Below are 19,697 nucleotides of genomic sequence, written 5' to 3' on the forward strand. Positions count from 1 at the left end.
CTCAAACAGTCTAATCAGTAATTTTTTTCTTCTCTTTCTCTTTTTCAGTAATCCTTCCCTTTGCATTGACTTCTTTCTCTTATAAACTCCTTCCTTCTTAAAACCATGAGTACTGGCATCTTTACATCCTAGAAACTGCCAGTCCAACAACAACAACAACAACAACAAAATATATATATATATATATATATATTTTTTTTTTTAATTTATCTTAGTAAAAGTAAAATTAAATTCCTTTCCATTCTATAATGATCCTGTCCCTGACCCATATTCCAATGGCTAGGAGGTTGGAATGTATTTGCTTTTGACAAAGTGTGGTCCCTAGAGAACCGCCAGCAACATCACCTAAGATTTTGTTACAAATATATACTCTCAGACCCCCTCCCATACCCAAACAATCAAAAGATCCTGCTGTGGAGCCCAGCCCACTGGGTGATAAAGAGTCCTCCTAGTGATCTTGAGGAATGCTTGAGCTTGAGAATCAGTGCAGTACACTAAATTGGTGAAGACTGGGTCATGGGAGCAAACCTCCCATTCCCTCCTACACCCTGCAACAGGGCTTCCCTGTAAGCTGCATCTTACAGCAAGCACATAGAAAATAGATCTGAGGAACTGATGTCAGGGAGGAGGAAGATAAGATGCTGTGCTGGCAAATGAGAGACCTCTGCTACAATGAAATTTCAACGCAGTAGTACTTTTTCTTTGTTTCTAATGGTATTATTTCTCAGAACACTGTTGACTATGAATTCCCCTCCAGAAGACCACTATTGTGATTAAGTAAATCCATATTCATCCTCCTCTAGGGTATAGTTTTTAGTTTTAAATTTCATCTCCAAATAGGTTCATGACCAATATTGAAGGATTTCCAGGGGATGCCTGGGTGGCTCAGTCAGTGAAGCATCTGCCTTCAGCTCAGGTTGTGATCCTAGGGTCCTGGGATCGAGTCCCAGATAGGGCTCCCTGATGAGCCTGGAGCCTGCTTCTCCTTCTCCCCCTACCTGCTGCTCCCCCTGCTTGTGCACTGTCTCTCAGTTTCTCTCCCTCTTTATTTCTGTCAAAGAAATAAATAAAATCTTTAAAAAAAAAAAAAAAGGTTTCTAGACCAAAGTTTTTTTTTTTTAATCAAATGCCTCCTAATTACTTAGATATAGTCAACTACCATTATAGCCTTCAGTAATAAACCTTGTTGATCCTGTGTGATTATATAATAGACTAGACTGAATTTTCCTTGAAAATTCTCTTTGACAATGGCAGTGATGTCTACAGAATTTTAGGGAAGGTGGTCAACATTGCAATATCATTCAAAATAATTTTAAAACATTTTTTTAAAAAGCAGCTAATAAGGGAGATGTGTGTAACTTTTTGCATTACTTAAGATTTTTATTTTGTTTTATCATAAGACTCCTCTGGGCATTTGTTGAAGAGCAAAGGTCTTTTTACTTATTTTTATTTTTAGCATATTCTTATTTGGCAGGTCTAGGGTAGGAACAGGGGATTTGTACTTTTAATAGTTTCCACAGTGAATTCTTAGAATCAGGCAGGTTTGGCATACTCCATAGTGGTGAGAAGTAAGAATTCCAGGGTGGAATAATTGGGGTCAAATCTTAGTTGTAGTTCATACTGACTGTGGGGGCGGGGGGAGTAGTCCCTTAATGTTTTCAAGTCTCAAATGCTTCTGCTATTACTTATATTCCATTCTTTTCCTTTTCTCTGAACTAATCTGCCAGTTACCCCTTCTCATTTCTTATGCTGCAGATAGAGGACATGCAGTGGGGTAAAGGAGTCCGGGAGATACCCCCCTCAGTGTGCACACTGCCATGCAAGCCTGGGCAAAGAAAGAAGACACAGAAGGGAACTCCATGCTGCTGGACCTGTGAGCCTTGCGACGGCTACCAGTACCAGTTTGATGAGATGACATGCCAACATTGCCCCTACGACCAGAGGCCCAATGAAAACCGAACCGGCTGCCAGGATATCCCCATCATCAAACTAGAATGGCATTCCCCCTGGGCTGTAATCCCTGTCTTCCTAGCAATGTTGGGAATCATCGCCACCATCTTTGTCATGGCCACTTTCATCCGCTACAATGACACGCCCATTGTCCGGGCATCTGGGCGGGAACTGAGCTACGTTTTATTGACTGGCATCTTTCTTTGCTACATTATCACTTTCCTGATGATAGCCAAACCTGATGTGGCAGTGTGTTCTTTCCGGAGAGTTTTCTTGGGCTTGGGTATGTGCATCAGTTATGCAGCCCTCTTGACAAAAACCAATCGGATTTATCGCATATTTGAGCAGGGCAAGAAATCAGTTACAGCTCCCAGACTCATAAGCCCGACATCACAGCTGGCCATCACTTCCAGTTTAATATCAGTTCAGCTTCTAGGTGTTTTCATTTGGTTTGGTGTTGACCCACCCAACATCATCATAGACTATGATGAACATAAGACAATGAACCCTGAGCAGGCCAGGGGAGTTCTCAAATGTGACATTACAGATCTCCAAATCATCTGCTCCTTGGGATATAGCATTCTTCTCATGGTCACATGTACTGTGTATGCCATCAAGACTCGGGGTGTCCCAGAGAATTTTAATGAAGCCAAACCCATTGGATTCACTATGTACACGACATGTATAGTGTGGCTTGCCTTCATTCCCATTTTTTTTGGCACTGCGCAGTCAGCGGAAAAGGTAAGTGAAAATGCACATCGCACTGTTCATCTCAGAAATATGTTTGTTTTTGTAAATACTGGAACCGAGTTGATTATATAGAACGAGAACTTTTATATCCTGAATTACTAGGCTTCAATTCTATAGAAATCTAAAAACTGCAGGGAATTGTGCCATGTTTATTTCACTAGAAACCAACCAAAGGTAAATTTTTCATGTTAATTTATGATAGAACTACTCATCGTAGTGAGAGATTATCCAGTACAAAATTGTGTAATCTGTCTAAATTAAACCTTCCAATGCATTCGTTGCACACCCTCTCCTCTTATACATATGTTTCCTTGGGATGGGGAAAAAGGCCACAGTCCTTCATTAGGATGGGGATGGTGATTACTAGCTCCCTCTCTGTCTTAGTGACCATCTAGGCTGTCGCTGTGGATTGGATCTAGTGTGTGAGCATGTATGAGTTGTCCATTTGCATATTTTTAATTTGCATATCACATATATATGTATGTGTATAATAGATGAATATAGGGAAGTTTTGGTTGTCATTCCACCCTCAGCTCCCTAAAACTAGATATACATTAATCGCATCAAATGATTCAGAGAGTTACCAGAGACTCAGCTTTCTAGCAGTGGGAGGGACAGTATATAGTAGAGCAAGTGTCGTCAAGCTATGGAAGTTCAGAATTGGTAAGCCTTAATGTGTTGTCCCAGATATAGTTAGTATACATGTTCTCCACATATAGTTATGCATTTGTATGAATCTGTAAGTTAGGCAGCCCTAATGTGTTGAATCCTAAGGCTATGAATGCACGTCTAGCTGTGGATTTGACAGGCATGCAAATTAGGCAAAACTAAAACGTTGATTCTAGATGAAATTCATACACATCTGACTTTTATACTCACCTGGATATGGTTTTGTAGATATGCAAATTAGGCAGTTTTAATATGTTGGTCTCAATAAGATGCATTGTCCTTCATTCAGTAAAGTCAGCTTTGGCAGGGCAGTACAACTAAAACCAGAACCAAGACCTAGAGCCCTAACTGGTGTGCTGTATCAGAGAGAGTACACTTATGGCTTGATTAGAAGTTAGAACACAGGGAGTCTAGCCTGATTCCATGTTACTTTGGAGAAGTCCATAAAACATTCAAGGACTTAGTGCCCTGCATGAAGAAAGCAAGGACTGTAGTAGGAATCTCTACAAATTCACTAATCTGTGCCTCTAGGAATTAGTCGAATCTGAATTTTTCTTTGTTGCTTCTATTCTCATAGAATCCTATAATTAATGACATTTGGTGTTCCACCTGAGGAGATATATTTCACCTAAACTGTTTGATTCAGAAGATACCAGTTTGGACTGTGTGGGTTTGGGGGCTTTCTTGTTTCTTTTTTCTTTTTTTTTTTAAATGCATATGTTATAAAACTACAAAGAATTCTGCAACCAAGGACAGTGAGTGGTTCCAGATATGGTTTTAGTCATAAAGTGTCTTAGAGGAAGTTCTAAAATATATGTTCAACGAGCATAGTATGTTTCCAACAGTATGTTTCAAATTCATAATGCATGTTTACTGTCTGTGAAACCAACTTGAATTGCATTTTATTGCTTCCATCTATCCCTGGGCCAAGGGAATAGTAAAATATGAGTTAGGGTAGTGAAATGCAATAGAGGGAAAAGAAAAAGAATTTCCCAAATGTATGCTGGTAAGTTGATAACCATTGAACTTTTTATGGGAAATGATGTGTATCATCAAAGCCTATGAAGATAATAATTTTTTTTTATTAAAACAAACACAATTGCTTATGTAACAGGCTAAAAACATTAAATCCTTTTCTTGTAAATTTATTCTTGGGGAATGCAAAAGACGGGAACACCTGCAGCTGTCTTAAAGATGGGCCTTGGTGTAATGATATTTGACACTGCAAGGGTCTACCGTTTCATTTGTCATTTCTAGCCATTTCTAGTCATGACTATGAATCTTTTCATTAAGGTCAAGTGTATAATTGACTTGCTTAAAAACCTGAAAATGATACCGGGTTTCAGGAATTGAATTCAGTGATTCCACTTGTTCTACAAGGCCTTGAGCTGGTAGAACTGAACCACAGGAAAAATTAAGCTGTCTTTAAGTAGTGTGCTTGGTATCCTAGATTGGGAAGAAATGTATTTTTTCTTCATATATTCTCGGTAGGTTATGATGTTTTACATGGTTGATTGGCACAATTAAAGGTACTAAATTGCCAAATGGGAACAGTAAATTTTATATGGAAATTCACACATCTTAAAGATAGGCATATGGCTACAGAAGCATGAGTGGTAAGTTAAAAATAGTTTTTGTACATGAAACCATGGAATTTAAATTGTGGAAAGTGGCAAATTGCCAAATGCAACAGAGATAACAGAAAAAGGCATCATTGCCAAGCTAGCAATATTCAGAATCACAGCCCTTACATTTTTGTTTAGATCAAACAATTTGAGTGTTTTAAGTGAAGAATTCCCTTGTAAGAGGAAAAAAAAAAAAAAAAAGATTAGGCAGTGAGTTCAGTAATAATTATTTTCTGTCTTAGGTAATTGAGTTCCATTCTGATTATGCTAGGGATATCTTTGTGAAACTTCTTACCACTTGAGTTTGTTAGCACAGCATAAAGGATGAGAAATGTTTTCTTATGAAACATCAACCCTCAGTATATTTTTGCTTTTGTGAAGGATGCAGGAGATTACAGTTATCTTGTTTTATTGTTGCTAATCCTGTGATTTTTAGAATGGGGATCATGCAAAATGGTCAGGGATGGAAGAGGTAAACTTTAGCCATAAGAGAACAATCCTTGATTTTAGGAATTCTATTTAGATGACTGAAATGATTCAAGGAAACGCTGCAAATAGTTGAGTAATAGCAAGGTAGGAGTTAGCTGGTCTAGTGAAATGTGGTAATGTCCCATGGCTATATACTGGTAAGAGCTGTTAGAGGGCTAGATTACTTTCCAAGAACACAAAGGCTTGGTTTGTGGCTTATCTATCTTTTTTGCATGCAACCTGGAAAAGAGCATGCTTCAGGTAGGAAGGACATAAGCTACCCTCCCAAAATCTGAGAAACCCTGAAGATGCTATGATTATCCAGATTTTTTTAGCCAGTAGTTGTCAGAACTTTCTAGGTAAACCAGTGTATCATTTTTTTACACATGGATGAGGAGACGAGCTCTACACCACTTAGCTCTGCAAAGACAAAGTAAAGACAAAGTAGACCTTGATATAACATGAGAGGAGTTGGAGGGTCTCAGAGGTCTTCCCATCTGTATGTATGTGTTTGTTTAGGTAGGAGGTTGATAAGAACAGGAGAAAGTAAAGGATTGAGGCATTTTCTGCTCAGAGGAAAATATGAAAAAAGAGTAGTTGCATACAGGAAGGAGTGTGTGTCTTCTATAATGCCACCCACAGGCCATTCTTCTGCACACAGCTGAATAGAACAGCATGGATTACAACACTTAAATAATCGAATTCTTTGTTTTTTATTGTATTATTTCACTAGATGACAGAAATAAGGTTACTGTTAGCAATCTCTGAACCAGCTCAGGGTTCTTAACCCCATGGTTCTCAAAATTGTGTCTCTGATAATCCCCATTGGAACTTGTTTTTTAAAATATTCCATATCTGCTCCTCCTGACTGGTTCAATAGGGCAATAGGGTGGCCATCGAATGCTGGATTTTGTAACAAGCATGCTGGAAGTTTATCAGTGCAAAACAAGCATGCTTCTTAAAACTACCTGAGCATTTTCTTACTAATCTACAAAATATGTCATTTAAATATTTCCTGATCTCTAGTTTTAGAGCCTTTTGGAATATATTTTTTTAAGATTTTATTTATTTATTTGACAGAGATCACAAATAGGCAGAGAGGCAGGCAGAGAGAGAGGGGAGGAAGCAGGCTCCCTGAGAGCAGAGAGCCCGATGTGGGGCTTGATCCCAGGACTCTGGGATCATGACCTGAGCCGAAGGCAGAGGCTTTAACCCACTGAGCCACCCAGGCACCCCGCCTTTAGAAATATATTAACTCTCATCTCAAGCAACTAGGAAGTGCAGACATCAAGGAACCAGGAGATAAGAAAGACACTATTCACAAAGACAAAGCCTCGACTCAGAAGGTCTGAATGAAGTGTTAACTCCAAGGTTGTAGCCAGAGACCTTACAAGGCAGGACCAAGGAATTGGCCCTGCAACCAGAGGTAGCAAGAAGACAGGAAGAATATATCCCGGGAGTATTTCTAGAAGGGTTTGGATTATAAACCAACATTTTGATCATCCACATGTAGCAGATAGCTCCCCAGAATTTGAACGAAAAGCAGACCAACCTAGGACTGATATTAGGGATCAGAAATATTTGTCAGGTAGATAAACATTTCCTAATCCATGCCCTATGCAGACATTGATAATCAATTACAGTGAGCTTCCCCTGAACCCAGGTGCAGTTTTAAAAATCCTTATCAACACAGTCTTTAGGAGGCCACTACCAATAAGTCAGAACTGGAAGAAATCTGAAATCCATGTGTCATTTCTGATTAATACTGGGCACTGACAAATGACCTTTGATACATCTTCCTATTCAGCTCTTTGTTGTCCTTACGCAAGAGCCATTGGGTGGCTTTCATTAAAATTAATCTGGTTAAGTATAAACAATAGGGAAATGGGAGTGTGCTTAAATTAATCTTTATTTTGTCTCTGATTACACATCTCTTCTAAATTTTCACAATGCCATGCAGAAAGGGGTTGTCCTAGCTCTCTTTGGGAATAATATTTTATTTTTTTTTTAATTTTTACTGTGTTATATTAATCACCATACAATACATCATTAGTTTTTAATGCGGTGTTCCAAGATTTATTGTTATGGGAGTAATATTTTCAGACCAACTTTGAATAGTGTGAGGCATCCTATAGTTGTCACACAAGGAATGCAGGACGGGCACCCAGAAACAGGAACTCCACTTCTGCTTCATGGAAAAATGACAAGTGGACTGAAGTTAGCAGGCAGAGGAAGCACTCTGATAACCCAGTGAGAAATTACATCCACTGTCAAAAAGTATGGGATGGCAATTTCACCACATGGTACGGAGACTGAAGACACAGATTACGTTTAATGCAACTTTGACTCTTGCAAATATGAGGGTGTAAGAATAAAACTTAATAGAACCACATTTTATGGGAAAACTTTAAAACAGGGTGAACCCCAACATTTCATTCCCAAATTGAACTTTTGGCAAGAATCTCATCTTTTCAAAGTGACAGACCAAGTTAATTTTAAATACTAGAATTAGTAAACTGAAATACCTGCTTTCCTTTCTCAGGCTGATATTTTCCCTCATGCTTATGTTGAATTATGCAGGGTCTTCCCTCTGATGCAATCCACCCCTCCCACCCCAAGCCACCCTTTGATTTTGGAGGCCTGGGCTCTGTGAAAGAGTTAATGATGTAGTGAAGAGCAGCAAATCCAAATTTCGGAGAACTCTCTTTGGATTTATCCCTTTAAGCCAAGACAAGTTTATAAAGGTGGGAAGAATGTCAACACAGGGTATTTTGGGAATGTGAATTCCAGGGACAGTACTTGAGCAAAGGTGAAGCAGCTGGAGTTAAGAAAACTAAGTCAAGTAGCTCTTGTAATAGATGGACAAAAGATGGTGCTGGTTTGAAGAAGGCCTGAGGGACTAGAAAAGATAAAGCAGGTTTGAAAGCTGCTTTGAACATTTTGAACATTAAAAGAATATGAGAATATAATATGCCTTATCTTTCTTTTTGTGTTATGCTGCTTTGTTCCTGAAATGGAGATATGCTTAGAGATACTTTTTTCTTTTTTTGAATTTTGCAAGTAGCAATTGCCCACTATTTAATTTGCCCACTAAAGGCAAGAGAACGGACTCTCTCCCATTCGCCATATATAGTTGTTGCCAACAGTCTGATGACTCTGCTTCTAGATACATAGATATACACATATTCATACACAAATACAAATGTCTTTTAAGACAAAAATCCTTACCTTCACCTTGCATCTAAACATAATTGAGAAAAGTGTCCCAGTGCATAACTTAGGCTGAGGTCATTTGTGTACTCATGCTGTGATGGGCAAGCATACTGGTGGTTGAGGTCTTGCTTCTGTTGTTCAGTTTTGTCTGTTTAAATTCATATCAGAAGCATATGAAACCATCTCCTTTCTGCTTCCTGCTGCGACCTTGATGATAACTGAGCTCCTCTACAAACAGCACTCTGAAACCAGCTGTTTGCATGTCTGGTATTAGTCAATGGCTTGGGATAACGCTCTCCTGTACTCCCCTCATGATGTATCAGCTAATTTCAAGTGCAGTCACCTAGGATAATTGGAGTCTTCACCATCTTAGTCCCTTTCTTTAGCCAGAAGAGCTAGTTCAGCAGCTAAAATTCAAGAGCCTTTGTAAAACTGAACTGAGTGAGAATAAGGAAATAGCTTACTCTATTAAAAGAAAAGGCCCTGCCATTAAAGGTTTGAACAGAGAGGTGCTCAAGAAAGAGAAATTGCTGCTAAAATGAAAAACTCAGCAAGTCTTGAACCAGTCCTCCGTGGGGTGTCCCCTGAGGGTCCAATGTGTCTTTCACTTTGAAATCTCAGCCTCCAAAGGATACAGTCCCAAGGACCCAGGCCTCACCTTTATAAATAGTACCAGGACGTCAGACAAATCTCTGTTCTTTGGCATTTCTCTGAGCATCAAAGGCCACCTGTTATTTTCAGAAACAACTCTTCTCAAAACATGGGAAGTCATAACGGAACAGTCTGCTGATGAGCATCAGGGGGCTGCCATATCCAGGTTTGGGATCATGATTTACCCATAGCACAGACCATAATACTGCTCTACTTAGTATTTTTTTGCAGGTCCCAGGTGCCCTGTGGTCCTAGAGGGCAATTCCTCCATACCCTGTCATGCTGTGGTGTTCTGAACCTAATCACTGTACATAGTGGGAATGTGTCACTTAACCTTTTAGGTCCTAGGTTCCTCCATCTGCCCAATGTGTATAATCATTCCTACTTCTAGGTGTGTGTAAGGGAAAATAAGATCTTTAAATTGCTTAATACAGTGTTTATAAAACTGATGATAACAGGTGCTGATAAGGGTGTGGAACAACTGGAACTCTCACATAATGCTAGTGGGAATGTGCAAGTTAGTCAACCACTCTGGAAAACAGTTGGGAAGATTCTTAAAATGTTAAGCATGCACCTTCTATACTACTCTAGCCGTTCCTCCTATCTCTCTACCCATGAGAAATGAACCCACACACACTTGCACATAATTTTTTTTTGTAGATTTACTTTTAATAGTCAGAAACTGGAAACAGCCCAATGCCCATCCATAGCTGAATAGATAAACAAGTTGTGGTCTAGCCATAGAATGGAATAATGCAGTAAAAAGCAATGGATTATTGATATGTCCGACAGCATGGTTAAATCCTACATAATTAGTCTCACTGAAGAAATACAGACAAAAAGAATATGAGCTGTATAATTCTACTTATAGCAAAATATTTTTAACTTTGAAATTAATCTCCAGTGAGAGAAAGTAGATCATTTGTTTGCTGGGGATGGGTGGGAGACTGAAGAATTACAAAGGAGCACAGGGAAATTTGGAGAGTGATGTATGTATTCACTCTCTCGATTGTAGTGGTGAGTTCACAGACACATGCATATGTTAAAGCTAATCAAATTTCATACTTCAAATATGTGCAGTTTATCATACATCAGTTGCATATTGATAAAGCCATTAAAAATAGCTTTGCCAGAAAGCCTCTTCCTTCTCTGATCCTCTTCTAGTTTCTTGAAACTTAATCATTAAGTGCTCTTATGCCTATAAACCTATGTGCCAGTACTGAAACTATAAACTGTATCAGTAATGAAACTAGAATTATATAAATGAGTTACAATATAAGAGCTCTTCAAATACTCTATAGCCCGTGGTAAATGCTCAATAAATGAGAACTGTATCCTACCACCCCAGGGTCCCCTTAGCAAAGACTGTTTTGTAGGTCAAGGCAAGAGAGTCCGCAGAAGGTAAAATAGTCCTGTATTTGGGGAAGCTGAAAGTAGAGGAGTTAGTATGGATTAGAGGAATGATAGGAATGAACTCTGAAGAGGCAGAGAGAGGTGAATTCTTGAAGGACCCTGTATGCTTGATTTTGTTTTTTAGTCAAGAAGGGGGAAATGTTCTGCAGTGAATTTTAGAGCAGCGATGTGTGGGACATTGTTGGATTTATGGTTTCAAAAGATTCCTCTTTGCTTATGAGTTATGGTTTGCATGATAGTTGTGATATCGTGATTTATAATAAGAAGGATATGTTTGCTCTTTGTTCCACTTCTGGCACAGAACTCCTAGAACCTCTGGAATTTATGAAGAGATGAAAACAATAAAAGATTCTTTTGCTATGTAACTGAGGTGACTTTTGGACCCTACTGAAGGATAGGGACTGGTTACCAAGAGAGCCAACCATGTTATTAGAAAGTTGGAACTTTCAGTCCCACTCCCTGACTTGCAGGTTGAATGGATTGCCACTGACAAGTGACTTACTTAATCAATAATGCCTATAATGAAAGCTTCATAAAAAACCAAGAGGACAGGGTTTGGAGAGTCTCCAGTTTGATGAATGCTTTGAGATTTAGGGAAAATGGCATGCTTCAAGAGCAGGAAATCTCTGCATCCTTTCCCCATACGTAGGCATTATGCAGCTCTCCCATCAGGCTGTTCCTGAGTTATATCCTTTTATAAAAAACAAAACAAAGGGCACCTGGGTGACTCAGTTGACTAAATGTATGACTCTTGGTTTCAGCTCAGGTCATGATCTCAGGTTCTGGGATCAAGCCCCATGTCAGGCTCCATGGTCAGCGAAGAGTTGGGCTGAAGATTCTCTCTCTCTGCCCCTCCCTGCACTCTGAGTGCCTGTGTGCCCTCTCTCTCTGTCTCTCTCAAATAGATAAACGGATCTTTAAAACAAACAAGCAAACCAAACAACAAAATAAACAACAAAAACCAAATAACAAAAAGAAACCAAACAACAAAAAGAAAACAAGCCAAAAACCCAGTAATGTAGTAAGTAAACAGTAAGTTTACTTACTGTTTGCTGTTACTGTAAGTCACAGTCAGTTCTGTTAAGCAGTCTAGAAAATTAATCAAACCTAAGGAGGGTGTTGTTGGAACCGCTAATCTATAACCTATAGGTCTTAAGCACAGGTGACAACCTGAACTTGAGACTGGCATCTAAAGTGGAATTGGAAAGGTGCAGTCTTACAGGACTGAGCCCTTATAGAGTCTGATGCAATCTCCAAGTAGAAAGTGTCAGAATTGGGTTGAATTACAGGACACCCAGTAGGTGTCAAAGCCTTGCCTGGTGGGGTGTGTGTGTGTGTGAGGGGGGGGGGAATCCACACATTAGAATTGAGTGCAGAACATTTTATAATTTATATGTGAAATGCTAACCTGGAGAGATAGACAGTGGTTATCAGTGATGATTTAAATGGACTTTTCCTATATTTAGACTTTTGGTTCCATGATAGTATATAATTCAAAGGATGAGGAAGATTGAGACAAATCTCTTGGAGAAAAACATTGGATTAGAGCTGGTATCCAGCTGTCCCTACCTTTACTTCCCTTTCAGTAAAGGAGCCAAAAAACCTCCCATACCAGGGAGTGTTACCTGGGATCTGAGAATTAGAATCCTGTTCCCTTCGCTGCTCCATAGGATGGTTGGTGGGGAGGAGACTGGGGAACACTGCCTCCAGTCTATACTCTCTGTCCCCATGTAGAGAAGAACCTACAGAGAGGAACCTAGAGAAGACTACAACACAGTACTTGTTGATTTATATTATGAGTGTTGGTAAGAATGGCTTTGAAGAGTATATAGATTTAGAAATATTTCCTGTACATGGTCTCCCTGGTTTTGGGTTTCCTGACTGTGTTACTGCCACTCTGGTGTCTTCCAAGGATAATAATGGTCTCTGGCTTTTGAATTATAAGCATTCCCAATGAATAAAGCTGTCCTCAACTGACTGGCACTTGGATCTTAGAATCCCAGTGCCTGCCATCTGCTGTGGAGTTGTAAAATCTCAGATGGCCAGGTTTGTTCACCTGTGACTTTGGTAGCTTTCTAGCCCAGCTTAGTACCACATTTGGCTCTCTAGGTCTGGCTGAATTTGGCCATAAAGCTGTTGGGAAGTCAGTGCACCAGGAATTGAGCAACATCCAAAAAAATAAAAACAACAACAAAAGAAAGAAGAAAGAAGAAAGAAGAAAGAAAAAAAGAAAGAAAGAAAGAAAGAAAGAAAAGAAATTAGACCTCAAAAGGACTCATGTGGAATTTCTCAACTCTCAACTCTGAACAAAATCACACTTCCCTATTCAGGTCTCATGTACATGGAGTTTTTGGGGAAGAGAAGGGTATACAAACTATCAACAGAGAAATTACAGGGAAAGGCTGAGTGTATGTTATAGTAAGGAATGTAAAGGACAAGTCAACACCACTAAATTAACAATTCCTTGAGATTCTCAAATATCCCTACGCACTTGAAGGAGGAACCTCAGTCAGGCACAATGGGTTACCAATAAAAATGGGCAACTGAATGACTGAAACAGGAAGTCCCATTTTCTTTCTTATATTGCAGGCTTTCCAATTTCACTTTAAACGTCGATGTGATATGCTTTGCTGATTTATCACTTTTAGGAAGCTAAAATTGTTTCCAATGAGGCTTGATTTATATATAAGAATTCAATTGTTCACACCTGGGAGATTCTGGCCAACATCCCCAAAACCCCAGATCAGCTTGTAATGATTGGGTTTTCACATCCAAGACTAGGTATTTAAGCTGGCTAAATTTTCCAATTTGATCAAGTCCATTGTGTTTCTCTGGTAACCTTCCCAGTGCCCTGTCAAAGTGACTAGGTTGGGATACCATGGCCAAATTGCATTGTTGATGAGGCGAGGGCCACTATCTGGTGCTGCACCTAAAGCCAGCTGAACTGAGTGCTAGTTTTAACCCAGAAATAAAATAATTATCTCTTTGTCTAATGTTCCAGATCTTGAGGTGTAGAAATATCCTGTGCATTTTCATTTTTTTTTTAAAGAAATTTAACCGAGAGACCAAGTACCACACAGATAATTCCAATTTGCATAGTGAAATTCAATCTAATTCCTCATTTCTTTTTCCCAGAATTCTTGCTGGGTGGACAGGAGTAGGGATAAGTGTCTTATCAGACTTTGGCACTTGTGTGTTAATTTCAAAATTGGGGCATTACCCAGTTAGAGTGTAGTGGGAACGGGCTCAGCATCTTCAGATTTTCCACTGTTGAAAATATGGCACAAAAGTTAAAAACAGACAGAGGCAAACAGCTGACAGGAAATGAACTGACTACTATAAGAATGCTTATGGCAGAGGAGACTCACCATCTGATGCCAGGGTTTGAGCTGTGTGGATCACTGGTAAGTGAGCTTGTTAAATTTTAGATCCTAATAAAAAGCTTTGGGAAATGGAAGGGCCTATTGTTTCATTTTGTCATAGAAATCCAGTTTCCCACTATAGCTGTTAGGAAAGGAAAATGTGAGGGAATGATTTCTTAACAGTGATGCCAGCAATCAGTCTGCCTGACACAAAAGTGCTGGTGTCTCTAACGGGTCCTCAGGTGCCTAAAATTGAAAATTGTCTCTCTAACATGTCTGTGTACTTCCACTCAGCTTTATGTTCCAACTGATTACTTGGCTTATAATCAATGATCAATTTTTTGATCCAGTGCTTCCCATGGCATGGGTCTAAAAACACCAGGTTAGTAGATGCACCAAAACAGCAAATGTTCCCTGTAATAGCACTATATTTTTTTTTTCTCCCAGTGCCTACCACCCCTGAGCTGGATATTCTCAGAAAGAGTTTTCAAATAATTTGTCTTTGAGAATGGCCCTTGTTACTTAGCATTGATTTTTCAGGGCCTGTAACATGTCAAGCCTTGACACCCCAACAATTGGGAATCCTATCCCTCTCTTTTCTTAAAAAGAATCCCCCAGGGGCTTCCCATGGATATTAGTAGCGATAGTAGTAGTGTGAATATTAGTATTGCCTCTTTGTCACCATGCAAATTATAGCATTTAAACTCTTCCTTAGAGTCCGTGAGATCTGGAACAAGGGTCACAAACTGGCTGGTGGGTAAATCTAACCAGCTGCTTGTTTTCATAAATAAAGTTTTATTGGAACACAGCCATGATCATTCATTTACATACTGCCATTGTTTGCTTTCATGCTACAATGACAGAGTTGAGCTGTTGTGGCAGAGATCATATGGTTTGCAAAGCAGAAAATACTTATAATCTCGTCTTTTACCAAAAAAGTTTGCTACCACTGCCTTAGTGGATCTTTCTGACCCCCATTTCCTATGCTTCTCATGCTTGCTGATTTCTCTTCATCTTGCTGATATTAACCCTTGCCCCTGAACATACTGTGACCATTTTCTTCCTAGCACCTTTATACAGGATGTGCCATCTTTCGAGAATGCTGTCTTCCAAAACTATTCTTTCTCATCATTCAGATTTCAGCTTCCAGACTCATCTCAAAGGGGTCCTTTAACTCTTCCATCCCAGCTAAAGTTCTCTCTAGCCCATTATATCCTGTTTCTTCCTGTTTTTCAATAAGTAGTATCAGTAATTGTTGTTCACATAATTTTGCCTGTGTCTCCTCATAAATATAAGTACCTTGAGTGCAAGCACTTGGTTTATCTGGCTCTACTCTGGATCTCTATGGTCCCAAATGGCAACTCAAGGACTAGAATTCATAAATGCTCAGTAAATTTCAGTGGGTGAGATAAATGAATGAATCTATTTTGGAGTAAGATGCAACCCCAGCCTTCAATATAAAAACCATTAAAAAGTAGCTTTATTGAAAGAAATGAGAAGGATTGGCCAGAGCAGTATGTTCTTAAAGACTGCACAAACAAGGAAAATTTCAAAGACAATCAGGCACTCTTAGATAGAGTCCTTCTAAATTGGAGGAACTGATTGTGGAAGTTATTTTTTTAATTAATTACCAAATCATTTATAAAAATATCCAATCTCAAACCATTTTTTAGTCTTCAGAATGCTCAAAATGAAAAAATCCAATAATATACATGGTGGTGACAGAAAATGGATATTCTTATTAATTACAAATGGATGATAACATCTGTTTTCTTTCCTTTTTCTAATTAAAATATACTTGACATGTAATATTGTGTAAATTTAAGATATACAATATGTTAACTTGGTATACTGGATGTTATAATATGATTGCAATCATAGCAATATTTAAGACCTCTATCACATCACTAAACTGATCAAGTCATAAAGAGGGCCTGTTTAATGCTGTGCACCAAGAGCTTTTAGAATATAAATGACTTCTGACCTAGTAGTTCCATTTCTAAGAGTTTAGGATAAGGAAGAACTTGGAAATTTTCCCAAAGATGGAGGTATCCAAATATTCATCAGAATCGAAATGTCTGGCCAAAGGAAAGTGGTTAAATGCATTGTAGATCTACCATACAATGCACTACTTGGGATTGTTAAAAAATGATGGTGCAAATGATCAAGTCCGGAGTATCAATGGTTGAGCATTCTCTATGCATCGATCTCTAGACTGAACACTTTGTATATATTTTCTCTTTAAAACTCCACACCAGGGGCGCCTGGGTGGCTCAGTGGGTTAAGGCCTCTGCCTTTGGCTCAGGTCATGATCCCAGGGTCCTGGGATTGAGCCCCACATCGGGCTCTCTGCTCAGCAGGGAGTCTGCTTCTCCATCTCTCTCTGCCTGCCTCTCTGCCCACTTGTGATCTCTGTCTGTCAAATAAAATCTTTAAACAAACAAACAAAAAAACAAAAACAAAAAACTCCACACCAAACTCTGAATATATGTTAACATCCACCCATTTACAAATGAGAAAATAGAGGCTCACAGAGGTTAAGTGACTCTGGCCCCAGAGCTGGGTAAAGACAAAGAAATTTGCAATGAAAGCCTGTCTCACATAACTACCATATTCAAGAGTGTGGACATCGACAATAGAAGTACTCATTTCTGATATCCTGGAAAAATTACTTGATCTTTTTGTGTCTCAGTTTCCTTTGTTGAAAAATGAGAAATGACAGTAATATGTATCTCAAAAGGTTATCATGAAGATTGAATGAGTTAACTAATTGCACATGTGTACATGGGTTGGGCATTATTGCGTATGTTGAGGAAGCAGCAGGAAATGAAGGAGATAAATTTCCCAGTCTATACTCAGTAATGTGGTGGAGGGAAGATAGACATTTTTTTAATTTATTTTTTTTATTTGAAAGAGAGGAAGCACAATCAGGGGGACTGGCAGAGGGAGAGGCAGGCAATCTGCAGAGCAGGGAGCCCAACATGGGACTGGATCCCAGGACCCCGGGATCATGACCTGAGCTGAAGGCAGATGCTTAACTGACTGAGCCACGCAGGCACCCTGAAGATAGACTTTAAATAGATATAGAGACTGAGAATGTTAGACTATGGCAAGTAATATGAAAAATCCAAGGGTAACAGAAATGCCAGGATTGGGGGAGATGGCATTTGCAATTCTGAATTGGTGTTCAGAGAAGGCTCCACTAAGAAGATAACCCTTGGGCAGAAATTTAAAGAAGCAAACCATGAGGAGCCATCGAAGAGCATTCCAGGTAGAGGGAACAGCAAGTGCAAAGGTCCTGAGGGAGAAACATGTCAGGAATAGCTCAGAAATAAAAAGGAAGACAGTCTAAGTAAGGAAGAACACAGTAGTTGAAGGGGGTGGAAGAATAGAGAACAAGGTACTGGTTCATATGGCATCAGAATAGATGAAATAGGAAGGCTTTAGAGGGTTATGTATGAAGGCAAAATGATCTGACTTCAGTTTTGAAAGGTTCAACGTAACATACATTTATTTCATATAAAGTACGCAGAGCAGTGCCTGATACATGTTAAATGTTCAATAAAGTGTGGACATTTTTATTTGTGGTATTAGCATCATCATCTATCATCTAGTTTCAATATATTTTTCAAAATTTCTTTAGGACTAATATATATTGTAAACGAATAAGAAAAACTTCATCTTCCCTTATCCCCTCAAATACCCAGATACATGCCATTTCCTCATTGCTCAAGAGAAGGCAGTTTGTACTGGAAGATACGAAGAAACTGAATACTTGCACCAACCCTGTCCTGGTGTTCAGCCTAACAACAGTTAAGTTTGAACAGACCTCAGTGGGCTGATAACTTCCTGGGACCAACCATTAGGGATCCCATATGTAATTATGCAATAATGGAAATACAGGGTCTAGGAAGACCACAGAAGACCTTTTAAAATGGGTGCATCTCTCCAGCTCTGATTCAACAATAAAATTTTTGCATTTAGAATACATCAAACATTGATTGATTCTTTCATTCATTCATCCATCACCACAAATACTTATTGAATGTCTAATATGTGTCAGGTACTTTCCTATGTATTAGGGATGAAACAGTGAGAATAAGACAAATCTGTGATCTCAGGGAAATTCTATGCTTGTAGGAAAAGTGAGTATTCAAATAAATAGGTAACAATAGAAGGAAGTAGGAGAAATAAAGAAATATCAGTTGGAATAGACCTTGCAGGGGCTCTTGTTTTAGATGGGACTGGCCAGTGAGGACTTAGAGGAGGTGCAGAAATCTGCATGAGATAAGATAGCAGAGGCCAAGTTGCCAAGGAACAGCATGGGCAAAGTTGTTCAGAGTATGACTGGAGAAATAGAAGCTGGAATGTAGATGATGAAAGTAGGAAATGGGTTCAGGAAGGGAGACTGGGGGATGTTCGAGCAGGGCTTTAGAATCCATTCTGAGCAAGATGGGGAACAACAAGAGACTTGAGAGCCTGAATAATGTTTTAGAAGGATTAGTTGGGCTGCTTGTAAGAAGAAAACTGTAGAGAGCCCAGAGCAGGATCAGAGAGGTAGACAGCAGTTTCAGAAGCACACATATATTTGATAGAGTTTTTGCAACTATGTTCTTGACATAATCCATGGAATTGAAATAAAAGTGATTTACAGCATAAACATCTCATTTTCCTCTCTTTGGGGGACCCACTTTATCAGACCAGGTAGGTAGGCAAGGTTCTACAACTTCCCTCAAGTAGTCAAATTCTATAGGTAATGCACCAGGATTATGGACCCTACTTCTTTATTTTTTCCTTCTAAAAAGAGGTGGGTTTTTCAGGCCCCAACCACCTGGTCAGGGGCCATCTAAGATAGTTCCTGACAGCAAATGAGCCTCCCATGTATATCCTCCTCCCTGATTCATTCAGCACATTTTATAGAGAACCTTGATGTTCCGCATGCCATGAATCAGGATCACAATGTTGAGTCTTGCAGGTTATATCTTGCACAATGCCAGGGTCTGTTTTTCATACAGCCTATGATGGAAATGTCCCTCTATGGAGTTGTACAGTGTGTAGCCTGCACAGCTGTACCTTGTAGCCTGCCACTGTTCCATCCACTGGAAATAGATGACCAAGAGGTAATCTTTTCAGTTTACTGAGAACCTGGGTTATAGTGATTATCCTTGTTCTGGCATTCTAATGAGTTCATTTGATTATTAACATATTTTCTGTTGTAGTGCCAGTCCAGCCAGTAGTGGCTGGACTGACAGCAGGGTGCACTTTCAAAAAGGCAAAACCTCTAAACCTGTCTCTTAGACAGGCTTCTGGCAGCATTCATTCTGGAAACCCATCAGAAACACTTCAGATCAAAGCAGGTAACAGAAGTGAGCTGCAGCCAGGGCTCGTCTGAGATTCTAGACACATCCCTGAGTACCATCTGGGCCTCTACTGAAACATCTGCAGGCTCTTCTCAAAGCTCAGGGCCCTCACACCAAGAGCAAGACAAGATACACAATCTAGGAGAAACCAGCAGATGGTTTAGCCCTTCTCATAGGGCTAAAAGTGTCAACTCAACATCATTGTGGAAGGAAGGGTAAAGTAATTTTCTATTCCC

At 39.4% G+C, this 19,697-nt stretch overlaps 1 protein-coding gene across 5 annotated transcripts in view; it reads left to right on the top strand.

Moving 5' to 3' along the window:
- The window catches only part of GRM7 (glutamate metabotropic receptor 7), an 874,189-nt gene that overhangs the window by 709,941 nt on the left and 144,551 nt on the right, over positions 1–19,697 (top strand). For all 5 annotated transcript variants that reach the window (XR_004383852.1, XM_032867455.1, XM_032867457.1 and 2 more), the window contains exon 8: positions 1,756–2,691. Coding sequence is in view for 4 of the 5 variants with exons in the window: in XM_032867455.1 (XP_032723346.1) it covers positions 1,756–2,691 (936 nt within the window). In the remaining variant the exon portion in view is untranslated. The remainder of the gene's footprint in view (positions 1–1,755; positions 2,692–19,697) is intronic.

This window comes from Lontra canadensis, unplaced genomic scaffold (genome assembly GCF_010015895.1).
Source record: "Lontra canadensis isolate GAN:19392208 unplaced genomic scaffold, GSC_riverotter_1.0 scaffold34, whole genome shotgun sequence".
NCBI classification, from domain to species: Eukaryota; Metazoa; Chordata; class Mammalia; order Carnivora; family Mustelidae; genus Lontra; species Lontra canadensis.